Raw genomic sequence first — 22374 nt, forward strand, 5'->3', positions numbered from 1 at the left:
ACAGAGTGTGTTAAGTTTTGCCAGGATGTCTCTGCAAAATCCACTTCCTCAGATAGACTTGCTTGTATTCAAAAGTAAAACTTAAGAGTCCATCCTGATATTGTAAGCAAAGTCACAGATTCTATCTTCAAGGTCATGTTGCTTGTATAGCAAAGACCGCCAATGTTACACCATCAAAGTCGAATTTGAGGATGAGCCCAAGGACAAGCTTCTTATTGACTGAGGAGGAATAGAGTCAGCCTAGCTGATACCATGCTAATTTCATCCCTCAGGGGTGAAGGGAGAAAAGAATCATAACAAGAGCAGAATTATGGGTTTTATACTGCAAATGCCATGGAGCCCCAAATGCCAGCCAGGTCCACAGCTTCCTGAAGAAGGATCAGCCCACACCACCATTGCCTACACAGGCAAGCTGTGCTTTGTATCATGGGATCCCTGACATCCTAATCTAATGGAATGAGTAAAAGGCAGCTACTGGCTGGCCTCCAACCATTCAGTCTTCCATCAGGAGACACAAAGAAAGTAATTCAGAGTGTAGAGTGGCCCTAGAGCCAAAAGAAATACAAAAGGGAGGCAGGAAACAGAAGCCGTGAGCCAGCAGAAGCCCTGAGAGAAGACAAGTGAGCATCTTAGCCTAGAGCAGGAGAGCTTGTGGAAAAGGAAATTCACAGATCAAGAAGGACAGACATCACTTAGCTTGTAGTAGTAGAACTGTTCTCATTCTGAAGTCGTAGTTAAAATTCTTTGAATCCATTATTGGAAAAAAAATATTGCTCTGATGTCGAGCATCTTTTCATATGTTTGTTAGCCATCTGTATGTCTTCATTGGAGAAATGTCTATTTAGTTCTTTGGCCCATTTTTTGATTGGGTCGTTTATTTTTCTGGAATTGAGCTGCAGGAGTTGCTTGTATATTTTTGAGATTAGTTGTTTGTCAGTTGCTTCATTTGCTATTATTTTCTCCCATTCTGAAGGCTGTCTTTTCACCTTGCTTAGAGTTTCCTTTGCTGTGCAGAAGCTCTTAAGTTTAATTAGGTCCCATTTGTTTATTTTTGCTTTTATTTCCAATATTCTGGGAGGTGGGTCATAGAGGATCCTGCCGTGATTTATGTCAGAGTTTTATAGTTTCTGGTCTTACGTTTAGATCTTTAATCCATTTTGAGTTTATTTTTGTGTATGGTGTTAGAAAGTGGTCTAGTTTCATTCTTTTACAAGTGGTTGACCACTTTCCCCAGCACCACTTGTTAAAGAGATTGTCTTTAATCCATTGTATATTCTTGCCTCCTTTGTGTGAAACAGCAAAAGAGACACTGATGTATAGATCAGTCTTTTGGACTCTGTGGGAGAGGGAGAGGGTGGGATGACTTGGGAGAATGACATTGAAACGTGTATAATATCATATATGAAATGAATCTCCAGTCCAGGTTCGATGCATGATACTGGTTGCTTGGGGCTGGTGCACTGGGATGACCCAGAGGGATGGTACAGGGAGGGAGGCGGGTTCGGGTGGGGAACACGTGCATACCTGTGGCGGATTCATGTTGATGTATGGCAAAACCAATACAATATTGTAAAGTAATTAACCTCCAATTAAAATAAATAAATTTATATTTAAAAAAAATATTGCTCTGTAGAATACACTATTTAGGACAACTTTAGCTATTGTAACACATAAAATCCCAAGTAAATACATTCCATTGACTTAATAAAATTTCATTGACTTAAAAAAAAGTACAGAGGAAAGCAGAAGTGAGAAAGAGGAGTGGTGGACGACGAGGTGTCCATCTGGACAGAGTCAGGCTGTGTCTCCGGAGAAGGCGATGGCACCCCACTCCAGTACTCTTGCCTGGAAAATCCCGTGGATGGAGGAGCCTGGTGGGCTGCAGTCCATGGGGTCACTAAGAGTCGGACATGACTGAGCAACTTCCCTTTCACTTTTCACTTTCATGCATTGGAGAAGGAAATGGCAACCCACTCCAGTGTTCTTGCCTGGAGAATCCCAGGGACGGGGAGCCTGATGACCTGCTGTCTGTGGGGTCACACAGAGTCGGACACGACTGAAGCGACGTAGCAGCAGCAGCAGCAGCAGCAGGCTGTGTCTCTGGAACAGAGACCACCATGAAGCCTGTGTGCTGGGCTCTCCCATGCTTTCCCCTTTCTTTGTTAATCCTCCTAACAAACCTCCACCTCCGGAGGGAAATTGAGTGTGTCTCTAACGTGTAACCTGAGCAAGCTTAATTTAACATACAATGTCTAGTGCAGCTTTCATGTTATTAATAGTTCCCTTTAACCACTGCACTTAAAATAGAAAAACCCAGACTCGTTAGCATGACCTGCAAGGCCCTCCACAATCTGGGCTGGTGCCCACCCCTCCCACCTCAACTCATGCTTGTCACCCCAACATCCCAGCCTATTCACTATTCAAGTAGTCACCCACCTACTTCATTCACCTTTACATGCCCAGTACCCGGAACAGTGTCTGGAGGTAGAAACATATGAATTAGGTCTTCAAAAAGCTTATATTTTTTACAGCTTCTAACGAAAGTATCTCCAAACCTATGTGGATTTCATTTATGGGACAAGAGAACTACTCTGAAAATTAATTTTTCTGAGAGCCCTTATTATTGAACTGAAATAATATCCCATGGAATTGTACACTGTTAGATGAGCCTGCCAGGGATGCGGGTGGCTCAGGCTTCTGTATTAACTAAACCTGGAGAAAACATAGATGAGAGAGGCTCAGCCTTCCCCACAGTAAGCGGCTCCTTCACTGAAGAAAGGGTTGTACGTGCTTAGTTGCTTAGTCATGCCGGACTCTTTGCAACTCTATGGACTGTAGCCTACCAGGCTCCTGTGTCTATGGGATTTTCTAGCAAAGAATACTGGAGTGGGTGGCCATTCCCTTCTCCAGGGGATCTTCCCTACCTGGGGATCGAACCCACCTCTCCTGCATCTCCTGCATTGGAGGCAGATTCTTTATCTGCTGGGAGAAAGGGCTACTTTGGTAAATAAGACCCCTCTCCCTGTTCCACAGCTCTCTCAGTTTGTACATACAAAAATGCATAAGAAAACCCTAGAAAGCTGGATATTTCCCCACATTCAAAATTACTCTGCTCCTCGATTCACGTACCATAGCCCTGACATTATTTCTGTGATCTTTAAAATAGCAGATGTTATCAGCACTGACGGCAGCTTATTTAACACTGGAGGCTTCAGCACCTCAAAGTCCCCCGTGTTTCCTCCAGTGTCTACGTCCTGGTTACCATCTGGGTGGTTAGTTTCCGACTCCATTCTTTCTCAAGGAAACAGTGAGGAGTAAACATGAGAGCATTTAGACTCAAACCCCCACACAGGCAGTAACTGCTTCTTTGCCTTCATAGCCCCTGAACACCAAGGTAAAGGGGCCACAGTGTTCTCAGAAGTGCTGTTTAGTGCTTGAGCCATGCCCAGCTGACAAGCACAGAACCCTGGCCGAGTTTCCACACGTGTGGTCAGCTACCACCCTCCGTGACTGGGGCTTGCTACCTGCAGACTCCTTGCCCCACTTCAGGGGTACAGAAGAAAAATTTCCGCCATTGAGCCTGGGACTCTGTATTTTATCAAGCTCCCCAGGCGACACATGCACAGGAAACTCTGAGAATCATATTAAGGAAGCATCCCTTGCTGATCCACAAATTGCTCCAGGGAGAGTTACTGTTAAAATGAAAGACAGGATTGAAAGGCCCTTAGAAGAGAAAAGGGGCTTCCCTGGTGGCTCAGATGGTAAAGAAGCTGCCTGCAATGCAGGAGACCCAGTTCTATCCCTGGGTCAGGAAGATCCCCTGGAGTAGGAAATGACAACCCACTCCAGTATTCTTGCCCAGAGAATTCCATGGACAGAGGAGCCTGGTGGGCTACAATCCACGGATTGCAAAAAATTGAACACAACTGAATAACTAAGACACACGCAGAAGAGAAAAAGTAAGGAAGATTGAGGAGAGAAGACCAAAAGGCAAGGAGAGAGAAGAACTGGAAGGAAGCAGGGAAAGAGTGGGAGAGATGAACACAGAGAATCAAATCTACTAATCCTAGCAGTTCTGTAAGGCTCCCACCTCTCCTCCATTCCTTTCTGGCAGAGTCTGCAGGGTAATTTAAGGAGAACTGCTGGTTGTGGCATCTAGACATTGACCCCTAAACTGTTCTAGCTAGGGTCTGCCCAGAGCTGACATTCTTGGACAATCTCTGCTGGGGTTAAAACCCCAAGTTCAAAACTTCTAGAGTTGTTAGAGACAGTGTTCATTGCTCGGTCATGTCCAACTCTTTGTGACCCCACGGACTATAGCCCGCCAGGCTCCTCTGTCCATGGAATTCTCCACGCAAGAATACTGGAGTGGGTAGCCATTCCCTTCTCCAGGGGATCTTCCCAACCCAGGGGTCTAACCCAGGCATCCTGCATTGCAGGCAGATTCTTTACAGTCTGAGCCACCAGGGAAGTCTTGGACTGCAAAGTCAGGACCTAATCAATCCAGTGGTTGACTGAACCATCTATCTACCCCTAAACCAGCACAAGAAGCAGCAGACGATGAACGATAGCAGATCCAATTCAGGATCACCACTGTACTTGCCATATAAATATAATTTCCTGTCTCCCTTCTTCCTCCCTCTCCCAACCCAGTTGCACCCTGGGCATAAGCACTTCCTCTCTCCTCATATATTTCTATTTGCACACATGGCACAGGATGACAGCCTATTGATAGTGTTTCATATTACAGACTCACAGACCTAGGAAACGCTATAGCTGGCAGCAGGCGACCACCGAATGTCCGTCATTACTTTACTCTCATCAGCACTCACCTGAGTGGTCTTTGTTGATCCTGCTTTGCGTTTGCTTTTAGCCAAGCAGCCCCAAACCAGGCCTTTTACTTAGAATTCTCGCTTATTGCTTTTTGAGAACAAAACTGCTGCTCTTTCTTTCTGCTAAACCCCACTTGAGGAGGTGTTGAGATCTGCTCAGAGGCAGGAGGGAACTAGAGCCACTGATTTAATAAAAGCAACTGAGGATCACCACTGGGTCCAAATTCCACTTAACTGAGGACATTTACATCTGATCTGTGACGATGTAGAATAACATGGACTTACGTGGTTTGATCACTCCCTTCTAAATGATGTCAGAAAAAAAGTGCCGTTTGGGTGAATTAAGTCTAACACTCAGCAGCACACGTGGCTATTAATAAAGGTTAGCTCACAAATGCTGCTGCCACTGGCCACAAATTCTAAGTGATTCTCTTGCAAAAGAGAACGGAGGTATTTTTACCTTTAGGTGGTGGTTTGCTTTGCTTTCTTGATCCGTACAAAAAAATATTCAGTTATTATGAACAATCAAGAACAAAATGTAAATTCAGGGTTATCACACCACAAAACTACATCTGGATTTTGAATCACTTCTAACGTGTCCTGTTTTATAAACCTGCCATAAGTACACAGATAGAACACTTATTTATAAATGATGCCATAATCTCAAAATGTTTGTCAAGCGTTCAGACACGTTGTTTTCAGTTAGTTTACTTAAAAATATGCAACTTCATCCCAACACTTAATCAGGTAACAAAGGCTAGAGGTGGTACAGAAACATCCAGAAAATTATTTCTCCCAAGGACAATCACAAACGCGGGTACATGGTTGATTAACATCTGGATCAACTTAAGGGTGTTTGCAAACCAGCAGGAAATAAATTTTGGGAGAACACCACAGACTTGAGGATGGTTGCTTTAGTATTTAATAATAAATGATTTCCAGTTGATAGAAAAATATTGAAATGTGACTTATATATATGAGGCTGATTCAAATTTGATAAGCATGTCCCCAAAGGAAATTACTGGGTTTATTAAAATCCACGGAGGGTTGAATTGAATTAAAATAGTCTTATCCTATAGCCCTTGCTCAAGGTGGAGTAACTGCCCTCCAGTCCACATGGTTGGTGATCATAGAAGGGCAAAAGAGCAAATTGTTGTGTATGCAACTTGAAATTTTGCCTCAGTGTGCTCTGCTTTTAGTGGAGTCAGTCCACATGATCCAGGCGATCACAGAAGAAGGTCAATAATAAAGAGCAGGGCCGTTCTTAGTCTGAAGTTAAAAATGGCTATGAACTGCCAAGATACCCTGCGCAAGCCATCGTCAACAAAGTACATGTCACTGCCTTGCTGGTAAAACGTGATGTGTTGATGACTGTTATATTACATCTAAAATCACATTTACGAGTAATAGAAAAGTTCAGTTAAGAGTTCTGCCTTGTGTCTCCTGGTACACTGATACAATGTTGTGTGATATTACCAATTTTCGCTTCAGACGTGTTCACACACAGCAGTGAAGGCTTCACAAGAATCTGCACATTTGATCCATGGTGAAATTGCGCCATTTTCATAGCAAATCAGCTTTTCCTTGGCAGCAAAATGATAGGTACTTTTTCACCTAGAGAAATGCCCTTCTTTCAAGGAATCTGGAAAAAAATAAAACTAGTTCTATGTCTCTGGGGATTGTAATCCAGTTTTTATAAGAAGAGGCCCAGCAGGTAAAAATCCTACTGGCCCACTTTGTGACCGGGAGCATATTCCTTAACCCTTCTCGTTCAACAAAAGGAAAGGTGGAATCGGGGCACATGCAATCCTTCTTTCATATTTATCACAAAGGTGTCCTGGAATGCCTTCACGTCTCTAACAGCGCACAACACACAGAGAAGAGGTCTGCAAAAGGGCAAATTGTTGTGGATGCAACTTGAAATTTTGCCTCAATGTGCTCTGCTTTTAGTAGTGTCAGAAGCAGCAGGAATTTATTCATGCAACCTGACTGATTTGCAGACTGGGAGTAAATGCTAGGCCTTTTGCAACGATTACCAAGAGCCCCCTTCAGTAGAAATGATCTACTGCCTTCCTGAACCACATTCCAGTGGTGGCTTGAGGAGCGAGCCCAGCTGAGCCATTCTGTACACTTCTGGCCAGGCTGCGATTTATACTCAGATGGAGATGCCAAAGGCTTTCAGAGGAAGAAAGAAGAGCATTTCTCTGGAAAATTTTTTACCAGAACTAGAAACCAAACTCTGGTCTGTCACTAATATTTTTCTTAGAAAATAATTCTTTCTTCACAGCAGAAAGAAATTAAAAGGTAAGTTATCTTCCTGCAGTATTGTTACATATGATTGCTAAGGATCTCCCTTGACCCCTTAAGAAAAATCCTCACATGATTTTTTCCTTCAAGTGGTACATATATCCTTTCCCTAAGTTTCGGTATTCAGGACACAGTCCACGGCTTTTGGTTACTGAGCTTACGTCATAAATGATGCAGCTTCACTCTGTGAATAACATCTAACTGCGCTCATGAGGAGTCCTATTACCACAGGCCAAACTGAGGGGAAGTGGGAAGAGGAAAAAGCAATTCATGTGGGGTTTGGTGGCCACCAGCCATTTCATTTTCATTTAACAAATGTAGGATTTTAACATGGAACCTTGAAAAATAAAGTGGCTGAGCCAGAAAAATGTCAGTTTGACTCAAATTTAGCATTAGGTAGTCAAAGAGTCTTTGTTACTATCAAATTGTATATATATATATAATTTATATATGTAATATAAAATTATTTTTATATATAGTACATAAACTACTTGACCCTACTAAATATAACTATATATATATACACACACTACAATTATCAGTCTATTTTATTATCAAATTATATATAAGAATAATAAAATATTTTGTTGTTGTTGTTTAGTCACTACATCATGTCTGATTCTTTGTGACCCCATGGACTGTATCCTGCCAGGCTCCTCTGTCCATGGGATTTCTCAGGGAGGAATATTAGAATGGGTTGTCATTTCCTTCTCCAGGGAATCTTCCAGACGCAGGAATCGAACCCACATCTCCTGCAATGAGAGGCAGTTCCTCTACCCTTGAGCCACTAGGGAAGCCCAATGTAAAATGAATAATATAAAATTATTTATATATATATATATAGTACATATACTACTCTTGATCCTACTAAATTTAAATACATATGTAAATATATATACACATACTACAATTGTCAGTCTATTTTATTATCAAATTATATATAAGAAGAAAAAAGTACATATATAATAATATATGCTATTTGATCCCACAAAACTATTTTTCAGTAATAACAAATATTTTCCTTTTTCTTTTCCTGGGAGAAAATACACCTAAGATAGTTTACTGTCATTGCTTTGCTGAGTTTTGCTGCCTTTCTAAGAACAGATTTGAGGCATCAAATGTCACTGTGTAAAATGGAAAGGGTATAATGTTTAAAGGAGATGGTATAAAATTAAGAATGATGACTAGTCATCATATCACATCCTAGCAAACACGTAAGTATGCCCACACACCTATCCCAGGGAAACACACCACAAACTAGGAGGGCTCCGCTAGGAATTCAGTGTGTGAAGGTACCAGGGAAGGCAGCATTGTGGATGGTGACAGCACGATGTCTGTGGCTTGAGGGCCCTGCTGCCTGCAGATTCGGGCATAATTTGCTCTGATCTCCACCAGTTGCTTTAACTCTGTTAAAAAAATTATTTTGAGAGACAAGTCAATGTATTTATAGCAAATAATTAAAAGTTCAGGATGATGAAAAACTCGAAGATCCTTCAGAAACCCTCGACTCCCACGCCAGACTCTCTCATTACACACTTGACTTGCTTATCACATCAGATATGTGTTAACATTCTTTGGATTTCTACAGAATGGCAGTTGCTAGAGAGGGCTTCCTTCCAAGCTTTTTATAAAGCCTGAATTGGAAGCTAACCTAGAAGTGGTCTAAAAATTGAGCCCACTGAAAAGATGGTAAACACAGCATTGAGAACCGTGTTCAGAGTTGAAGACAAATGGCATAAAGCGCTCTTTTAATTTTGTTAGGGGTTTGTGTGAAAGACACCATTCTAACAGTGTCTGATTTGTTTTGCCAAAACAAATCCATTTTTCGAAGACCAAATGTGATTCTTTGGTGACTTTCACATGCTGAATGTTTTTACATTATAGTACACAAAATAAGTTCTTATTAGGCGTTTAGTTTTGAAAGTCCCAAGCTGCCTTATTTTCTACTACATACTTAAGTCAGTAGGTCACAGAAAAATTATGAACAGCATGAATCATTAAACGTCCCTTCACAAGAGTCTATATATATATGTATATATATGCTAGTAGCATTTCTCTCTCTTTTTTAAAGCATTCTGAGTGTTTAGATTTCTACCAAATGATTATTTCTCATTTAATTATTTCAGGAAAAACAATAAAATGGCAGTTCATATAATAAAATAACTTTCTAATAGCAACTAAGTTAGACTCTCTGCTATCAGTTAGATTTTCTAGAACATATACCACCCAATGAAAAGATCTTAGACAACTGGGGGAAAACACTAACACTTTCACCATTAAAGGAATATGAGGATCCATTTTAAGAGGAGAAGAAACAGCTCTTTCACATCATAGTAATCGATGTGGTTAAAGAATTGAAGATGCAAAAATGAATGTCTATATAGCCTTGTCAAAGGTCTACAGAACAAGGAATAAAATGGTAGGAAGAATAATGTTTGCATTTTCAGTTTTCTTTTTGCAGTTTTTATGGGTAACAAGCTTGCTTCTGGGAAGGTAGCCTACATTTCTCTCTGTGTTTTGGATACCTCTCTGGCTAGAAGGCAATGGCACCCCACTCCAGTACTCTTGCCTGGAAAATCCCATGGACGGAGGAGCCTGGTGGGCTGCAGTCCATGGGGTCACTAGGAGTCGGAGACGACTGAGCGACTTCACTTTCACTTTTCACTTTCATGCATTGGAGAAGGAAATGGCAACCCACTCCAGTGTTCTTGCCTGGAGGATCCCAGGGACAGGGCAGCCTGGTGGGCTGCCATCTCTGGGGTCGCAGAGTCGGACACGACTGAAGCGACTTAGCAGCAGCAGGAGCAGCTGGCTAGGTTGCCTGTTATTTATCTGAAAGGCCCAGTGAATACAGTGGGGCCAGGAGGGTGAGGTCCAAGCAACAGAAGGCCACCCCAAGAGTATGAAAGATTAAGCATAAATAACGAAAGGAGTAGGAAGGTACCTTCTATCACACCACTTACTATTCAATTACTTCAAGTGTGTTCATATACTTAACTAGATCCAAAACTCTTTCAGGGAAGGAAACCTGGCTTACACTTCTTTTATTGGCTATGGAATACAGAAAGCTGTCAATTAGTACTTCCTGTTAAGAACAACATCACTGGTTCATTCTAAGTAATTCTTCTAAATAATTACATAGTGAGGGTCACCAAGAACTGGGGTGAGGTGTTATGGTGAATGATGGGGACAAATACAAAGAATATAAAGATTAATGCCCTTCTTTGATGTAGGATGGTGCTGGGGGAATCTGTGTGGTATCCTCAGAACAGTGTTAGGTATCCCAATAAATCCTTGTCTCCCTGCATTTTAGTTTTCATTCCCATATTTTTTCCCTTTCTAGGCTAAGTGTAAAGATAGGATTGCAACTGTTTTAAAATTTTTTTGGTTTATATATCTTATATATTACATAAGTCCGTCTAGTCAAGGCTATGGTTTTTCCAATGGTCATGTATGAATGTGAGAGTTGGACTGTGAAGAAAGCTGAGCGCTGAAGAATTGATGCTTTTGAACTGCAGTGTTGGAGAAGACTCTTGAGAATCCCATGGACTGCAAGGAGGTCCAACCAGTCCATTCTAAAGGAGATAAGTCCTGGGTGTTCATTGGAAGGACTGATGCTAAAGCTGAAACTCCAATACTTTAGTCACCTCATGTGAAGAGTTGATTCATTGGAAAAGACCCTGATGCTGGAAGGGATTTGGTGCAGGAGGAGAAGGGGACAACAGAGGATGAGATGGCTGGATGGCATCACCGTCTCGATGGACATCAGTTTGAGTAGATCCCGGGAGTTGGTGATGGACAGGGAGGCCTGGCGTGCTGCGGTTGCAAAGAGTCGGACATGACTGAGCGACTGAACTGAACTGAACTGAATAATAATTTTATGGTGGCTTTTAGAAGAGATAAACTAACATTAGTTATTTTTAAAATCCCAGGTAATTCATTTCTAATTTTTTTTTTCCCACATCAAGTGGCATGTGAGATCCTAGTTCCCTGGACCAAGGATTGAACCTGTGACCCCTGCAGTGGAAGCACAGAGTCTTAACCACTGGACTGCTATGGATGTCTCCTGAATCTTCTGATTTCTTTTAAAATGTTATCAATGTTTTTCAGGATATCCTGAAAATTCTGTCTTTGTTAATGTAGACCTACCCCAGAAAGGGGTTTTAAATTCCTCAGGATAAGTAGGATGAAAGACAAGAATTGGTTTAATACCAAATGTTATGTTCTCTTCCATTTCTAACATTTATCAAAAAAATTATTGAAAGACAGACAAGATAATAAACAAGCATATATTTACTTATTAGTAAACAAAATAAATCTGTAAAGTGTATTTGTTTTTTAAAGAAGCATTAAGTTTTAAATAACTTGCAAAGTAGGAAATCAAGGATGCCTGACTTTCCGCAGGGTGCATGCTAAAAAATGAATACCTTCAAAGAAGGCCTTTTAGAATTTCTACAACTAAAGCCCCTTGGATAAAACTCAAGACTAACAGAACTTTCGTTGAATGCTTTAGATTAAACAGTGTCAACAGTGAGCTTCCAGCAAATAAACACATGGAATTTAACTTTAGTAATATGGCATACAAAAGTGTGGAGTAGGATAGTCATTAAAAATCATCATGATGGGATATAAAATTCAGTAAAAAAAAAAAAAAAAAAGCTCTTTGAAGAAACAAGTGAATGCTTTAATTCTTCAAAAACATGATGGAAAAGAAATCATCACTCATACCTTGCTGAGTTCTAAAGCTACGCCCTGTAGACACACAGATAACCATGTCTCGCTCTATGTCATCCCAGGAGTGAATTGGCTCTCCGTCGGGGGTGTACAGTGCTCTGGCCGGGTGGGCCAGCTTGAGACGAGAGGAGCAGTCATTCAGCAGCTGAAACACAAAGAGATACATGCTGGGTGGGTGTGGGGTGTCACAGCATGTTTAAGTATTAAAGAAGCAACTCCTTGAAGAGAACTATTATCATGATATAAGTATTCATTTTATTTATAATTGCTAGAAAGAGGTGTACTGTGTAGCAAAGGGAACTCTACTCAATACTCTGTAATGACCTATATGGGAAAAGAATCTTAAAAAAAAAGAAAGAGTGGATATATGTATATGTCCTGATTTACTTTGCTGTATACCTGAAACTAACACCACATTGTAAATCAGCTTTACTCTGATAAAAATTTAAAAAGAAAAGAAAGAGGAATAGAAGGAGATGAGAAGGGTTTACAAATGTTCCTTAATGCGGTTAGACAGTGAGGAACTTCAGTGCTTTTCAGTAGACTCGTCCTTCTTGTTCTCTTCAGTTCAGTTCAGTTGCTCAGTCGTGTCTGACTCTTTGCGATCCCGTGAACCACAGCACGCCAGGCCTCCCTGTCCATCACCAACTCCTAGAGTTTAATCAAACTCATGTCCATTGAGTCGGTGATGCCATCCAACCATCTCACCCTCTGTCGTCCCCTTCTCCTCCTGCCTTCGATCTTTTCCAGCATCAGGGTCTTTTCAAATGAGTCAGTTCTTTGCATGAGGTGACCAAAGTATTGGAGTTTCAGCTTCAACATCAGTCCTTTCAACGAAAACTCAGGACTGATCTCCTTTAGAATGGACTGGTTGGACCTCCTTGCAGTCCAAGGGACTCTCAAGAGTCTTCTCCAACACCACAGTTCAAAAGCATCAATTTTTCAGCGCTCAGCTTTCTTTATAGTCCAACTCTCACATCCATACATGACCACTGGAGAAACCATAGCCTTGACTAGATGGACCTTTGTTGGCAAAGTAATGTCTCTGCTTTTTAATATGCTGTCTATATTGGTCATAACTTTCCTTCCAAGGAGTAAGCATCTTTTAATTTCATGGCTGCAGTCACCATCTTCAGTGATTTTGGAGCCCCCCAAAATAAAGTCTGCCACTGTTTCCACTGTTTCCCCATCTATTTGCAATGAAGTGATGGGACTGGATGCCATGATCTTAGTTTTTTGAATGTTGAGCTTTAAGCCAACTTTTTCACTCTCCTCTTTTACTTTCATCAAGAGGCTCTTTAGTTCTTAGCTTTCTGCCATCAGGGTGGTGTCATCTGCATATCTAAGATTATTGATATTTCTCCCAGCAATCTTGATTCCAGCTTGTGCTTCATCCAGCCCAGCGTTTCTCATGACGTACTCTGCATATAAGTTACATTGTTCTCTATTTTTCCATACAGAAGAGACTCCTTGCTGTTCAAGAAATGGCTCAGTGTGAAAGATCTTGACTTGAAGAATCTAGATTTGTGAGAATAGCTCAAATTTTTTTTTTTTTCCAATGAGCAAGGTGCTAGAAGGACAAAAGCATTGACCTGGTTCTGGCCTTTGTCTGACCTCAAACAAGTCAGGCAATGTGCCTATGAAAGAGTCTCTTCAACTATAAAATCAAAGTTTTAGTCTAATACCTCTTGGATTCTATGATTCTATTATCATCAAAGTTGGTTTTTTTTTAATTGGTAAATTAAAAATCTATCTGTTAGAGCCTAATTCAATTTCTTTCAATTTTCCTTGAAACAGTAAAAAAACACATGCCCAGATGCAAAGTGTCAACAGTTTTAAAAAAGATCACTGAACCTGTTGCCAGACCCCTAAGGGTGGTTCCATTAGTGTGCATAAGACTTTAAGACAGAACATATAAGCAAGCAGGAGGAAAGTAAGACATTTCCACACACCTTGCTTGTATGACTTTTACCTATCATCCAGGCCAGACAGCAGCTCTCCCAAAATGAAAGAGCCAGGTTCGCATGAGCCCCAGTCACCTAATACTTCTTTTTATACATAAAATTAGGGGCTACAACTCACAGCAATTGAGTTGTAGACCTGGGCAACTTATGGCATCTTGCATCTGGAAAATGGTTCAGAAATATGAAGGAAGACAAGAGACAATCTCTCTATTGCATGAGATAATGCAATTCAGAGACTGAATTTTTCACCCAGTATTTTGAGCAAGGGATGGATGCACTGAATTGAGCAGTAACAGAAATTATCCCAGAATACATTCCCATTGTAGAGGAGGTAGTCAGACAGGAGCAGTGGGAGGAAAGACTTAAATGCAGTCCTACACCCCTTGCTGAATAGTAGCCAGTCAGCAGCAATTTGATTCTGATTCAGGATCTACAGGAGGATCCTACAGTTCCCAAGTCAAAATTTAGGGGAGCAAAAGAGAACTAGTGTCTCCTGTCAATAGAGCTCTCCTTGTACACGGAGATATAAATAGAAAAATGAACCTCAGCAATAAGAGGATTGTGAAAATATTCTACAACATAAACAGTATCTGTACACAAGGTGAGGAGGTTTTTTTTAAAAGATTTAGAGCACAAATACATTTTAGAGTATCTGTATTGTGCTCCCTCAAATTTTAATAAAATATGACTTCCACAGACACACACACACACAGAAGTGAGATGACCACAGCTTAAAGGAAAGGAGCATTGCTGAGACACAGGCAGAGATAATGATGGTGATGGTGATGGTGATCATCATAATAGCAGTTTAAATTTACTGACACATTTCTATGGGCTAGAAACTTATTTAAAAGTTTCTAAGGATAATCTAATTTTATTTTGTGGGAATAATTATGATCCTCTTTTTCTTGGTGAGAAAAATGGAGAAGAGAGAGGCTAAATATCATAACCAAGGTCACACAGCTGGTAAGAGAAGAAACAGAGTTTTAAATTGATATGAATAGAGAGCTGAATGAGAGGCAATGAAATGAAAGATTCAGCAGTAGAATTAAACTCTGTCTTTAAAACAGAAAAAATGCAGACTGAATATTATAGAAAATCAAATTGCATTAGAGAGGACTAAGTTGAGAAAATCTCCTAGGATATAGAGGAAGAATAAGACAAAATTTATAAGAGAAAAGTTAAACATTTGTCACATCAGGACATCAGATATTAAACCTATATTAGTGGAGAAGAATTCAGAATACATAAATTTTAGAAATTATTAAAAAAAAAAACAGAAGAAAATCCTCTTTTTTCAAACATGTCTTCATATCAAATAGGTTAACCCAAGATATGGCAAAGTTAATGAAAAAATGACTAATATTTAACTTTAACTGGGTTAAAAGTAAGAATTTCAGACAAGAGGGGAAAATTCAGTTATGTTTAGACCTGTTTTCTGCAACAATGACTACTAAAGAAAATGAACCTTTTAGGGGAAAATGTTTCAGTGTAAGAATTCAGTTTCCAGCTAAATTATTACTTTGGTTACAGGAAACAAAAGATATTCTTATATGTAGAAAAATTCAGAAAACATATCGCTCAGATACATTTCAGATTATTTAAAAAAAAGAATGAAATTCCTTCACTATGGAAAAGTCATGGTATAAAATGACTCATATTAAGCAGGAAGATCACTAGAACATGATATAACTGTTATAAAAAATGGTTAGAAAATAAATCAATTTAAACTTTTAAAATAAGTCTATAGGGAAAGTAAAAATGTAAAACATCACTAAAAAGGGACATGGAAAAGGAAAAAACAAAAAACAAAGCATTCCAACTTTCTATTTATGGAGGGGAAAAGATCCTGTTTCTTCTTTTTTCCATCATTAAGAATATTTAAGACCTTCTAGAACTAACACCCAAAAAAGATGTCCTTTTCATTATAGGGGACTGGAATGCAAAAGTAGGAAGTCAAGAGATAACATGGAATAACAGGCAAATTTTGCCTTGGAGTACAAAATGAAGCAGTTGAAAGGCTAACAGAATTTTGCCAAGAGAATGCACTGGTCATAACAAACACCCTCTTCCAACAATACAAGAGGAGACTCTACACGTGGACATCACCAGATGGTCAATACCAAAATCGACTGATTATATTCCTTGCAGCCAAAGATGAAGAAGCTCTACACAGTCAGCAAAAACAAGACTGGGAGTGGATTATGGCTCAGATCATGAACTTATTGCCAAAATCAGACTGAAATTTAAGAAAGTAGGGAAAACCACCAGACCATTCAGGTATGACCTAAATCAAATCACCTGTGATTATACAGTAGAAGTGACAAATAGATTCAAGGGATTAGATCTGATAGAGTGCCTGAAGAACTCTATCAATTTCTGCCTCAAGTCAGGCTTCAGCAGTACATGAACCATGAACTTCCAGATGTTCAAGCTGGATTTAGAAAAGGCAGAAGAACCAGAGATCAAATTGACAACATCCAGTGGATCATGGAAAAAGCAAGAGAGTTCCAGAAAACCATCTACATCTGCTTTATTGACTATGCCAAAACCTTTGACTGTGTGGATCACAACACACTGTGGAAAATTCTACAAGAGATGGGAATACCAGACCACCTGACTACCTCCTGAGAAATCTGTATGCAAGTCAAGAAACATCAGTTAGAACTGGACATGGAACAACAGACTGGTTCCAAATCACGAAAGGAGTATGCCAAGGCTGTATATTGTCACCCTGCTTATTTAACTTCTATGCAGAGTACATCATGAGAAATGCTGGGCTGGATGAAGCACAAGCTGGAATCAAGATTGCTGGGAGAAATATCAATAACCTCAGATATGCAGATGACACCACCCTTATGGCAGAAAGCAAAGAACTAAAGAGCCTCTTGATGAAAGTGAAAGAGGAGAGTGAAAAAGTTGACTTAAAACTCAACATTTAGAAAATGAAGATCATGGCATCTGGTCCCATCACTTCATCACAAATAGATGGGGAAATAATGGAAACAGTGGCAGACTTTATTTTTCGGGGCTCCAGAATCACTAAAGATGGTGACTGCAGCCATGAAATTAAAAGACACATGCTCCTTGGAGGAAAAGTGGACATCACATTAAAAAGCAGAGACATTACTTTACCAACAAAGGTCCATCTAGTCAAAGCTATGGTTTTTCCAGTAGTCATGTATGGATGTGAGAGATGGACTATAAAGAAAGCTGAGCACCAAAAAAATTGATGCTTTTGAACATCAATTGGAGAAGACTCTTGAGAGTCCCTTGGACTGCAAGGAGATCCAACCAGTCCATCCCAAAGGAAATCAGTCCTGAATATTCATTGTAAGAACTGATGCTGAAGGTGAAACTCCAATACTTTGGCCATCTGATGCAAAGAACTGACTCATTGGAAAAGACCCTGATTCTGGGAAAGATTCAAGGTGGGAGAAGAAGGGGGTGACAGAAGATGAGATGGCTTCATGGCATCACCGGCTCAGTGGACATAAGTCTGAATAAACTCCAGGAGTTGGTGATGGACAGGGAAGCCTTGCGTACTGCAGTCCATGGGGCCGCAGAGTCGGACATGACTGAGCGACTGAACTGAACTGAAGGATATTTATTTTTACTACTGTTTCTGTTGTTGTTCAGTCATTAGTCGTATCCAATTCTTTGCAGCTACTTGGACTGAAGCATACCATGCGTCCTTGTCCTTCATTATCTCCCAGAGTCTGTTCAAACTGATGTCCATTGAGTCAATGATGCCTCATTGACTCATCCTCTGTTGCCCGTTCCTCCTCCTGCCCGAAATCTTTCCCAGCATCAGGAACTCTCAATAGTCTTCACCACACCAGAGTCCTAAAGCAGCAATTCTTCGGGACTCAGCCTCCTTTATGATCCAACTCTCACATCCATATATGAGTACTGGAAAAACCATAGCTTTGACTCTACGGACCTTCATCAGCAAAATGATGTCTCTGCTTTTTAAATACACTGTCAAGGTTTGTCATAGCTTTTCTTCCAAGGACCAAGCATCTTTTAATTAATCAATACAATAAAACAAAATCAAAATAAAAGAAATAGTTCTTCTGAAAGAATAGGTAAAATCATCACCATATGAGCTTAATATGATATCATTCTTAGAAAATTTATGTAAATGGATGAGAAATTAACAAAAAGAATGCTTAATAAAGTTGTCAAGCACAAAATAAATGATAAATCATTGATTGTTTTTTGTTGCTGTTCACCAAAGATATGTATTTAAGAAATACAGTAGGGGAAGTTCATTCCAACATCAAAGCTGCTCAGAGTGACAATTAATTTAAAATATTAGGCCCTTATAAAAATCTTAAAATTTTATTGAAGGACAAAAATATTTATATATATATATATAAAACAATGTCACACAATTCAATCTGGCTTCAAAGATCGAATATTCTAAAAGGTGTCAATTCTTATGAAAGTAATAGCCTAACACAGCTATAGTCAAAACTTTTGTAGGATGATTTTAGGGTGCTGAGTCAACTAGAAAAAAGTCAACTAGAAAAATCAACATGGCTTCCCTGGTGGCTCAGTGGTAAAGAATCTGCCTGCCAATGCAGGAGAAACGAATGCAATCCCTACTCTGGGAAGGTTTCTCATTATATGGAGCAACTAAACCTGTGTATTGAGCCTCTGCTCTAGAGCCCAGGAAACTGTAACAACTAAGCCCACAGGCTGAAACGACTGAAGCCCACATGCACTAGAGGCCGTGCTCTGCAACAGAAGCTGCCTCAATAAGGCCACGCGCCTTAACTAGAGAGCAGCCCCTACTTGCCACAACTAGAGACAAGCCTGGGCAGCAATAGCCACAGACTCAGAACAGCCAAAACAAATGAATACATAAATGAAATTTTTAAAAATATCAACAGGCAAGGAAAATTAAGTAAAACTGAAAAGTACAACAATAGGAAACTCTTATCAGATTTTAAAGTATATTAAACTATAATAATTCTAAAAGTATCAGATAACTTAAAAGAAGACGCTAATAAGAATTCAGTATATATAATCAGAAAGTTTGTATTCCAACTCAGTGGGAAGAACAAAAATGATTATTCGGTAAGTAGGGCTGAGATAGTAATTTTAAGCCCAAAATAAAGCAGAGAAAATAGCTTCACTCAAATTTTACACCAGAAAAAAGTTTCACACAATTTAAAAAGTAAGAGGGAAACAGACAATTATAAAAATCTTAAGAAAAAATCAGATGAATCTTTTTTGTGTGTTTGTTGTTTTTATTTTTATTATTATTTTTAATATAAATTTATTTATTTTAATTGGAGGCTAATTACTTTACAATATTGTATTGGTTTTGCCATACATTGACATGAATCCACCATGGGTGTACACGTGTCCCCTATCCTGAACCCCCCTCCCACCTCCCTCCCTATCCCCTCCCTTTGGGTCATCCCAGTGCACCAGCCCCGAGCACCCTGTATCATGCATCAAACCTGGACTGGTGATTCGTTTCACATATGATAATATACATGTTTCAAAGCCATTCTCTCAAATCATCCCACCCTCATCCTCTCCCACAGTGTCCAAAAGACTGTTCTATACTTCTGTGTCTCTTATGACACAAAACAGTGAAAGTCACTCAGTTGTGTCTGACTCTGCAACACCATGAACTGTAGTCTACCAGGCTCCTCTATCCATGGAATTCTCCAGGCAAGATACTGGAATGGGTAGCCATTCCGTCTACAGGGAATTTCCCTGACCCAGGGATCAAACCCAGGTCTCCTACATTGCAGGAGATTCTTTACCATCTGAGTGACCAGGGAAGTCTTATATGATATAAGGATAGTAAAATACTATTGGAACTTGAAAAAGTAAGAACAAACTTTTAAAGATACATTAATTTCTGCACTTTAAAAAATCTCTCAGATACTGTGGCAAATTGGAAATTTGTTATAATAAATCTGACCAAGTTATGCATAGCTTATTGCCATAGAAAAAAAAAATTTATATTAGTGTGAAAAATATTCACAGACTACTAATAAATGGTAAAAATAAAGCAAAACAAATAAAAATCACTGTTACAAGTAATTAATGACATATAAATTGAAACACAGATATAACATTCTCTCCTGTCAACTTGCAAATACATATTTCTAAGTGACTGCAATTAGCATTGCTGATTACTCATGTAAACAGCATGTTAGTAGGAACTCTCATTCAAACTTGTGGGAGCATCAGGTGCTGAAATATTCCTAGAAAACAATCTGGTGATAGCTGTCAAAATTCTCCAGCACATCTACATAATTTGACCTAGAAATTCTTCTAAGAATTTATTTGGCAGAGATAATCAGAAATTTTAAAAGGATTTATGTGTAGATATGTTATTTGTTTTATGTTAGCATTATGTTAGGATTATGTTTTATGATAGCAAAATTAGAAACAATCTAAATGGCAAACAATAGAAAACTGGATGAGTAAGTAATAATCCAACCATTTGATAGAATATGATGATGCCATTGAAAATAATGTTTTGATAAAGAATATTAAATTATGCAGGCAAAAAGTTACATGAGCTTGTTTGATGAATAATTACACATATTAATGTAATCTAACATGATGACAATGGCAAACAAATGTATAAATATATAGAAACCATGTGAATAGATCTACTAAAATCATAATAACTGTGGTTATTTGTGGGAGTCAGAATTTTCATTTCCTTCTTGGTGCTTTTTCTGTTTCTAATTTTAATGCAAAAATGACTGTATGCTGTTCTACAATTAGAAAATATAACAATAATCTATTCTTCAAATAATCCAAAATTTCATATTAATTACAACAGATTCACATGGTTTCATACAGTTTCATAAAATTTTTCCTAAATTTTCCGTAGTAATAGTAGCTATCTTCTGCATAGGCTGCCTAAACGAATACCACCAGTTCTGGAGCCTGCTAAGTCAAGACCAAGCTGTGGTTTAATATGGTTTCTGGTGAGAGCTCTTCCTGGCTTATAGACCGCTGCCTTCTTGTAGTGTTCTCATATGATGGGAGAAGACAGAGAAATCTGTCTTTCTCTTCTTATAAACCCGCACATAATTTCAGGTTAGGGCTCCACCCTTAAGGTCACATAACATTAATTACCTCTTCAAAGCCCCGTCTCCAAATACAATCACATTGGAGGTTAGGATTTTAGCATAAGAATTGGAAGTGGGAAAAGGGGGACCACAATTCAGTCCTAGCAGCGAATATTATGTATTTTTTTCCGCTCCAAGGCAACCAAAGAGTAGGATGATAACTGAGTTTCTACCTTGACTGGGAGAAGTGGGGAGCTGTCCTAGAAATATGTAGATAGGTCTCTGGAAGAAATTCCTGCAGCTTGAAAAAAACCAGATGTTGCTGCCAAGTCGCTTCACTTTCGTCCAACTCTTTGCAACAGATTGTAGCCCATCAGGCTCCTCTGCCAATGGAATTCTCCAGGCAAGAATACTGGAGTGGGCTGCCATTTCCTTTTCCAAGGGATTTTCCCAACCCAGGGATCAAACCCGGGTCTCCTGCATTGCAGGCAGATTTTTTACAGCCTGTGCCACTCTGGGAGGCCCTGAAAAAAATCCTACATAAGGATAACTCTTATATTTTCCCTTACTTTACCACTAAAATGTCACTAGTCTATAGAAATTGTGTTTCCTGTTTATAATTAGGTGGGCGCCTTCATGCTAAATTGTTAAATTCATCCTAAATTGCCTGTCATGTCCTACTGTTTGTGACCCTATGGACTGTAGCCCATCAGGCTCCTCTGTTCATGGGATTCTCCAGGCAAGACTAGAGTGAGTTGCCAGGCCCTCCTACAGAGGATCTTCCTGACCCAGGGATCGAACCTGCATCTCATGTCTCCTGCACTGGCAGGCAGGTTCTTTACTACTAGCACCACCTAGGAAGCCCATTATAATCAAGGGAATGAATGTTACTTAATAGAAATATATACCAAATACAAACAGGAGTTAAATCTACAGCTGTTTCACTTGGTTTTCACGAAGATCTATTTTACACCAGACTCAGTTAATGAGTTTACAAAAATCTTAAAAAAAAATAAATTTGGGAGGAAAAAAAGACATTTCAGTACAATTAGGTTCTAAAATGTCCAGTTAACTTTTGACCTTTAATGATGTTCTTAATTCTCAGCTTTTCAAATACATGTAAATTTACTCAAGTTCCTCCTTTAAAGTGGGTAATATAAATTACATGTTTAAATTCTGCAATAACAAAAGATCATAATAAACGAACAATGTTCTTTACATAATTCTTCACCTATTTTGTGAGTTTTCATAGACCCGGTACTCTCAGGGTGGTACACATGGGCACCACAGAACTATTTCATATTCCCTGAGGACATGAGGTACTGCCCTCTACAAATTAAAAAAAAAAAAATCTGTTTCTCATTCATTCAGCTTCCATTCATGCATTCAGAACTATGCTTGGCTGTGAGAGAGCACATTGGTTTTGAAATTCTGTGGAATAGGAAAGATATTGCAGGGATGGGAGAAGACAGATGCTGTAGG

General features: G+C 39.4%; 1 protein-coding gene across 4 annotated transcripts in view; it reads right to left on the reverse strand.

Moving 5' to 3' along the window:
• Positions 1 to 8044: 8044 nt before the first annotated feature.
• Positions 8045 to 22374, reverse strand: part of DCDC1 (doublecortin domain containing 1) — a 470261-nt gene continuing 455931 nt past the window's right edge. For all 4 annotated transcript variants that reach the window (XM_059875151.1, XM_015474817.3, XM_015474816.3 and 1 more), the window contains 2 exons: positions 11868 to 12018; positions 8045 to 8545 (listed from right to left, as the gene is read on the reverse strand). In XM_059875151.1, coding sequence (XP_059731134.1) covers positions 8397 to 8545; positions 11868 to 12018 — 300 coding nt within the window. In that variant the 3' untranslated portion in view covers positions 8045 to 8396. The remainder of the gene's footprint in view (positions 8546 to 11867; positions 12019 to 22374) is intronic.

The sequence above is a fragment of the Bos taurus genome, chromosome 15, assembly GCF_002263795.3.
Source record: "Bos taurus isolate L1 Dominette 01449 registration number 42190680 breed Hereford chromosome 15, ARS-UCD2.0, whole genome shotgun sequence".
NCBI classification, from domain to species: domain Eukaryota; kingdom Metazoa; phylum Chordata; class Mammalia; order Artiodactyla; family Bovidae; genus Bos; species Bos taurus.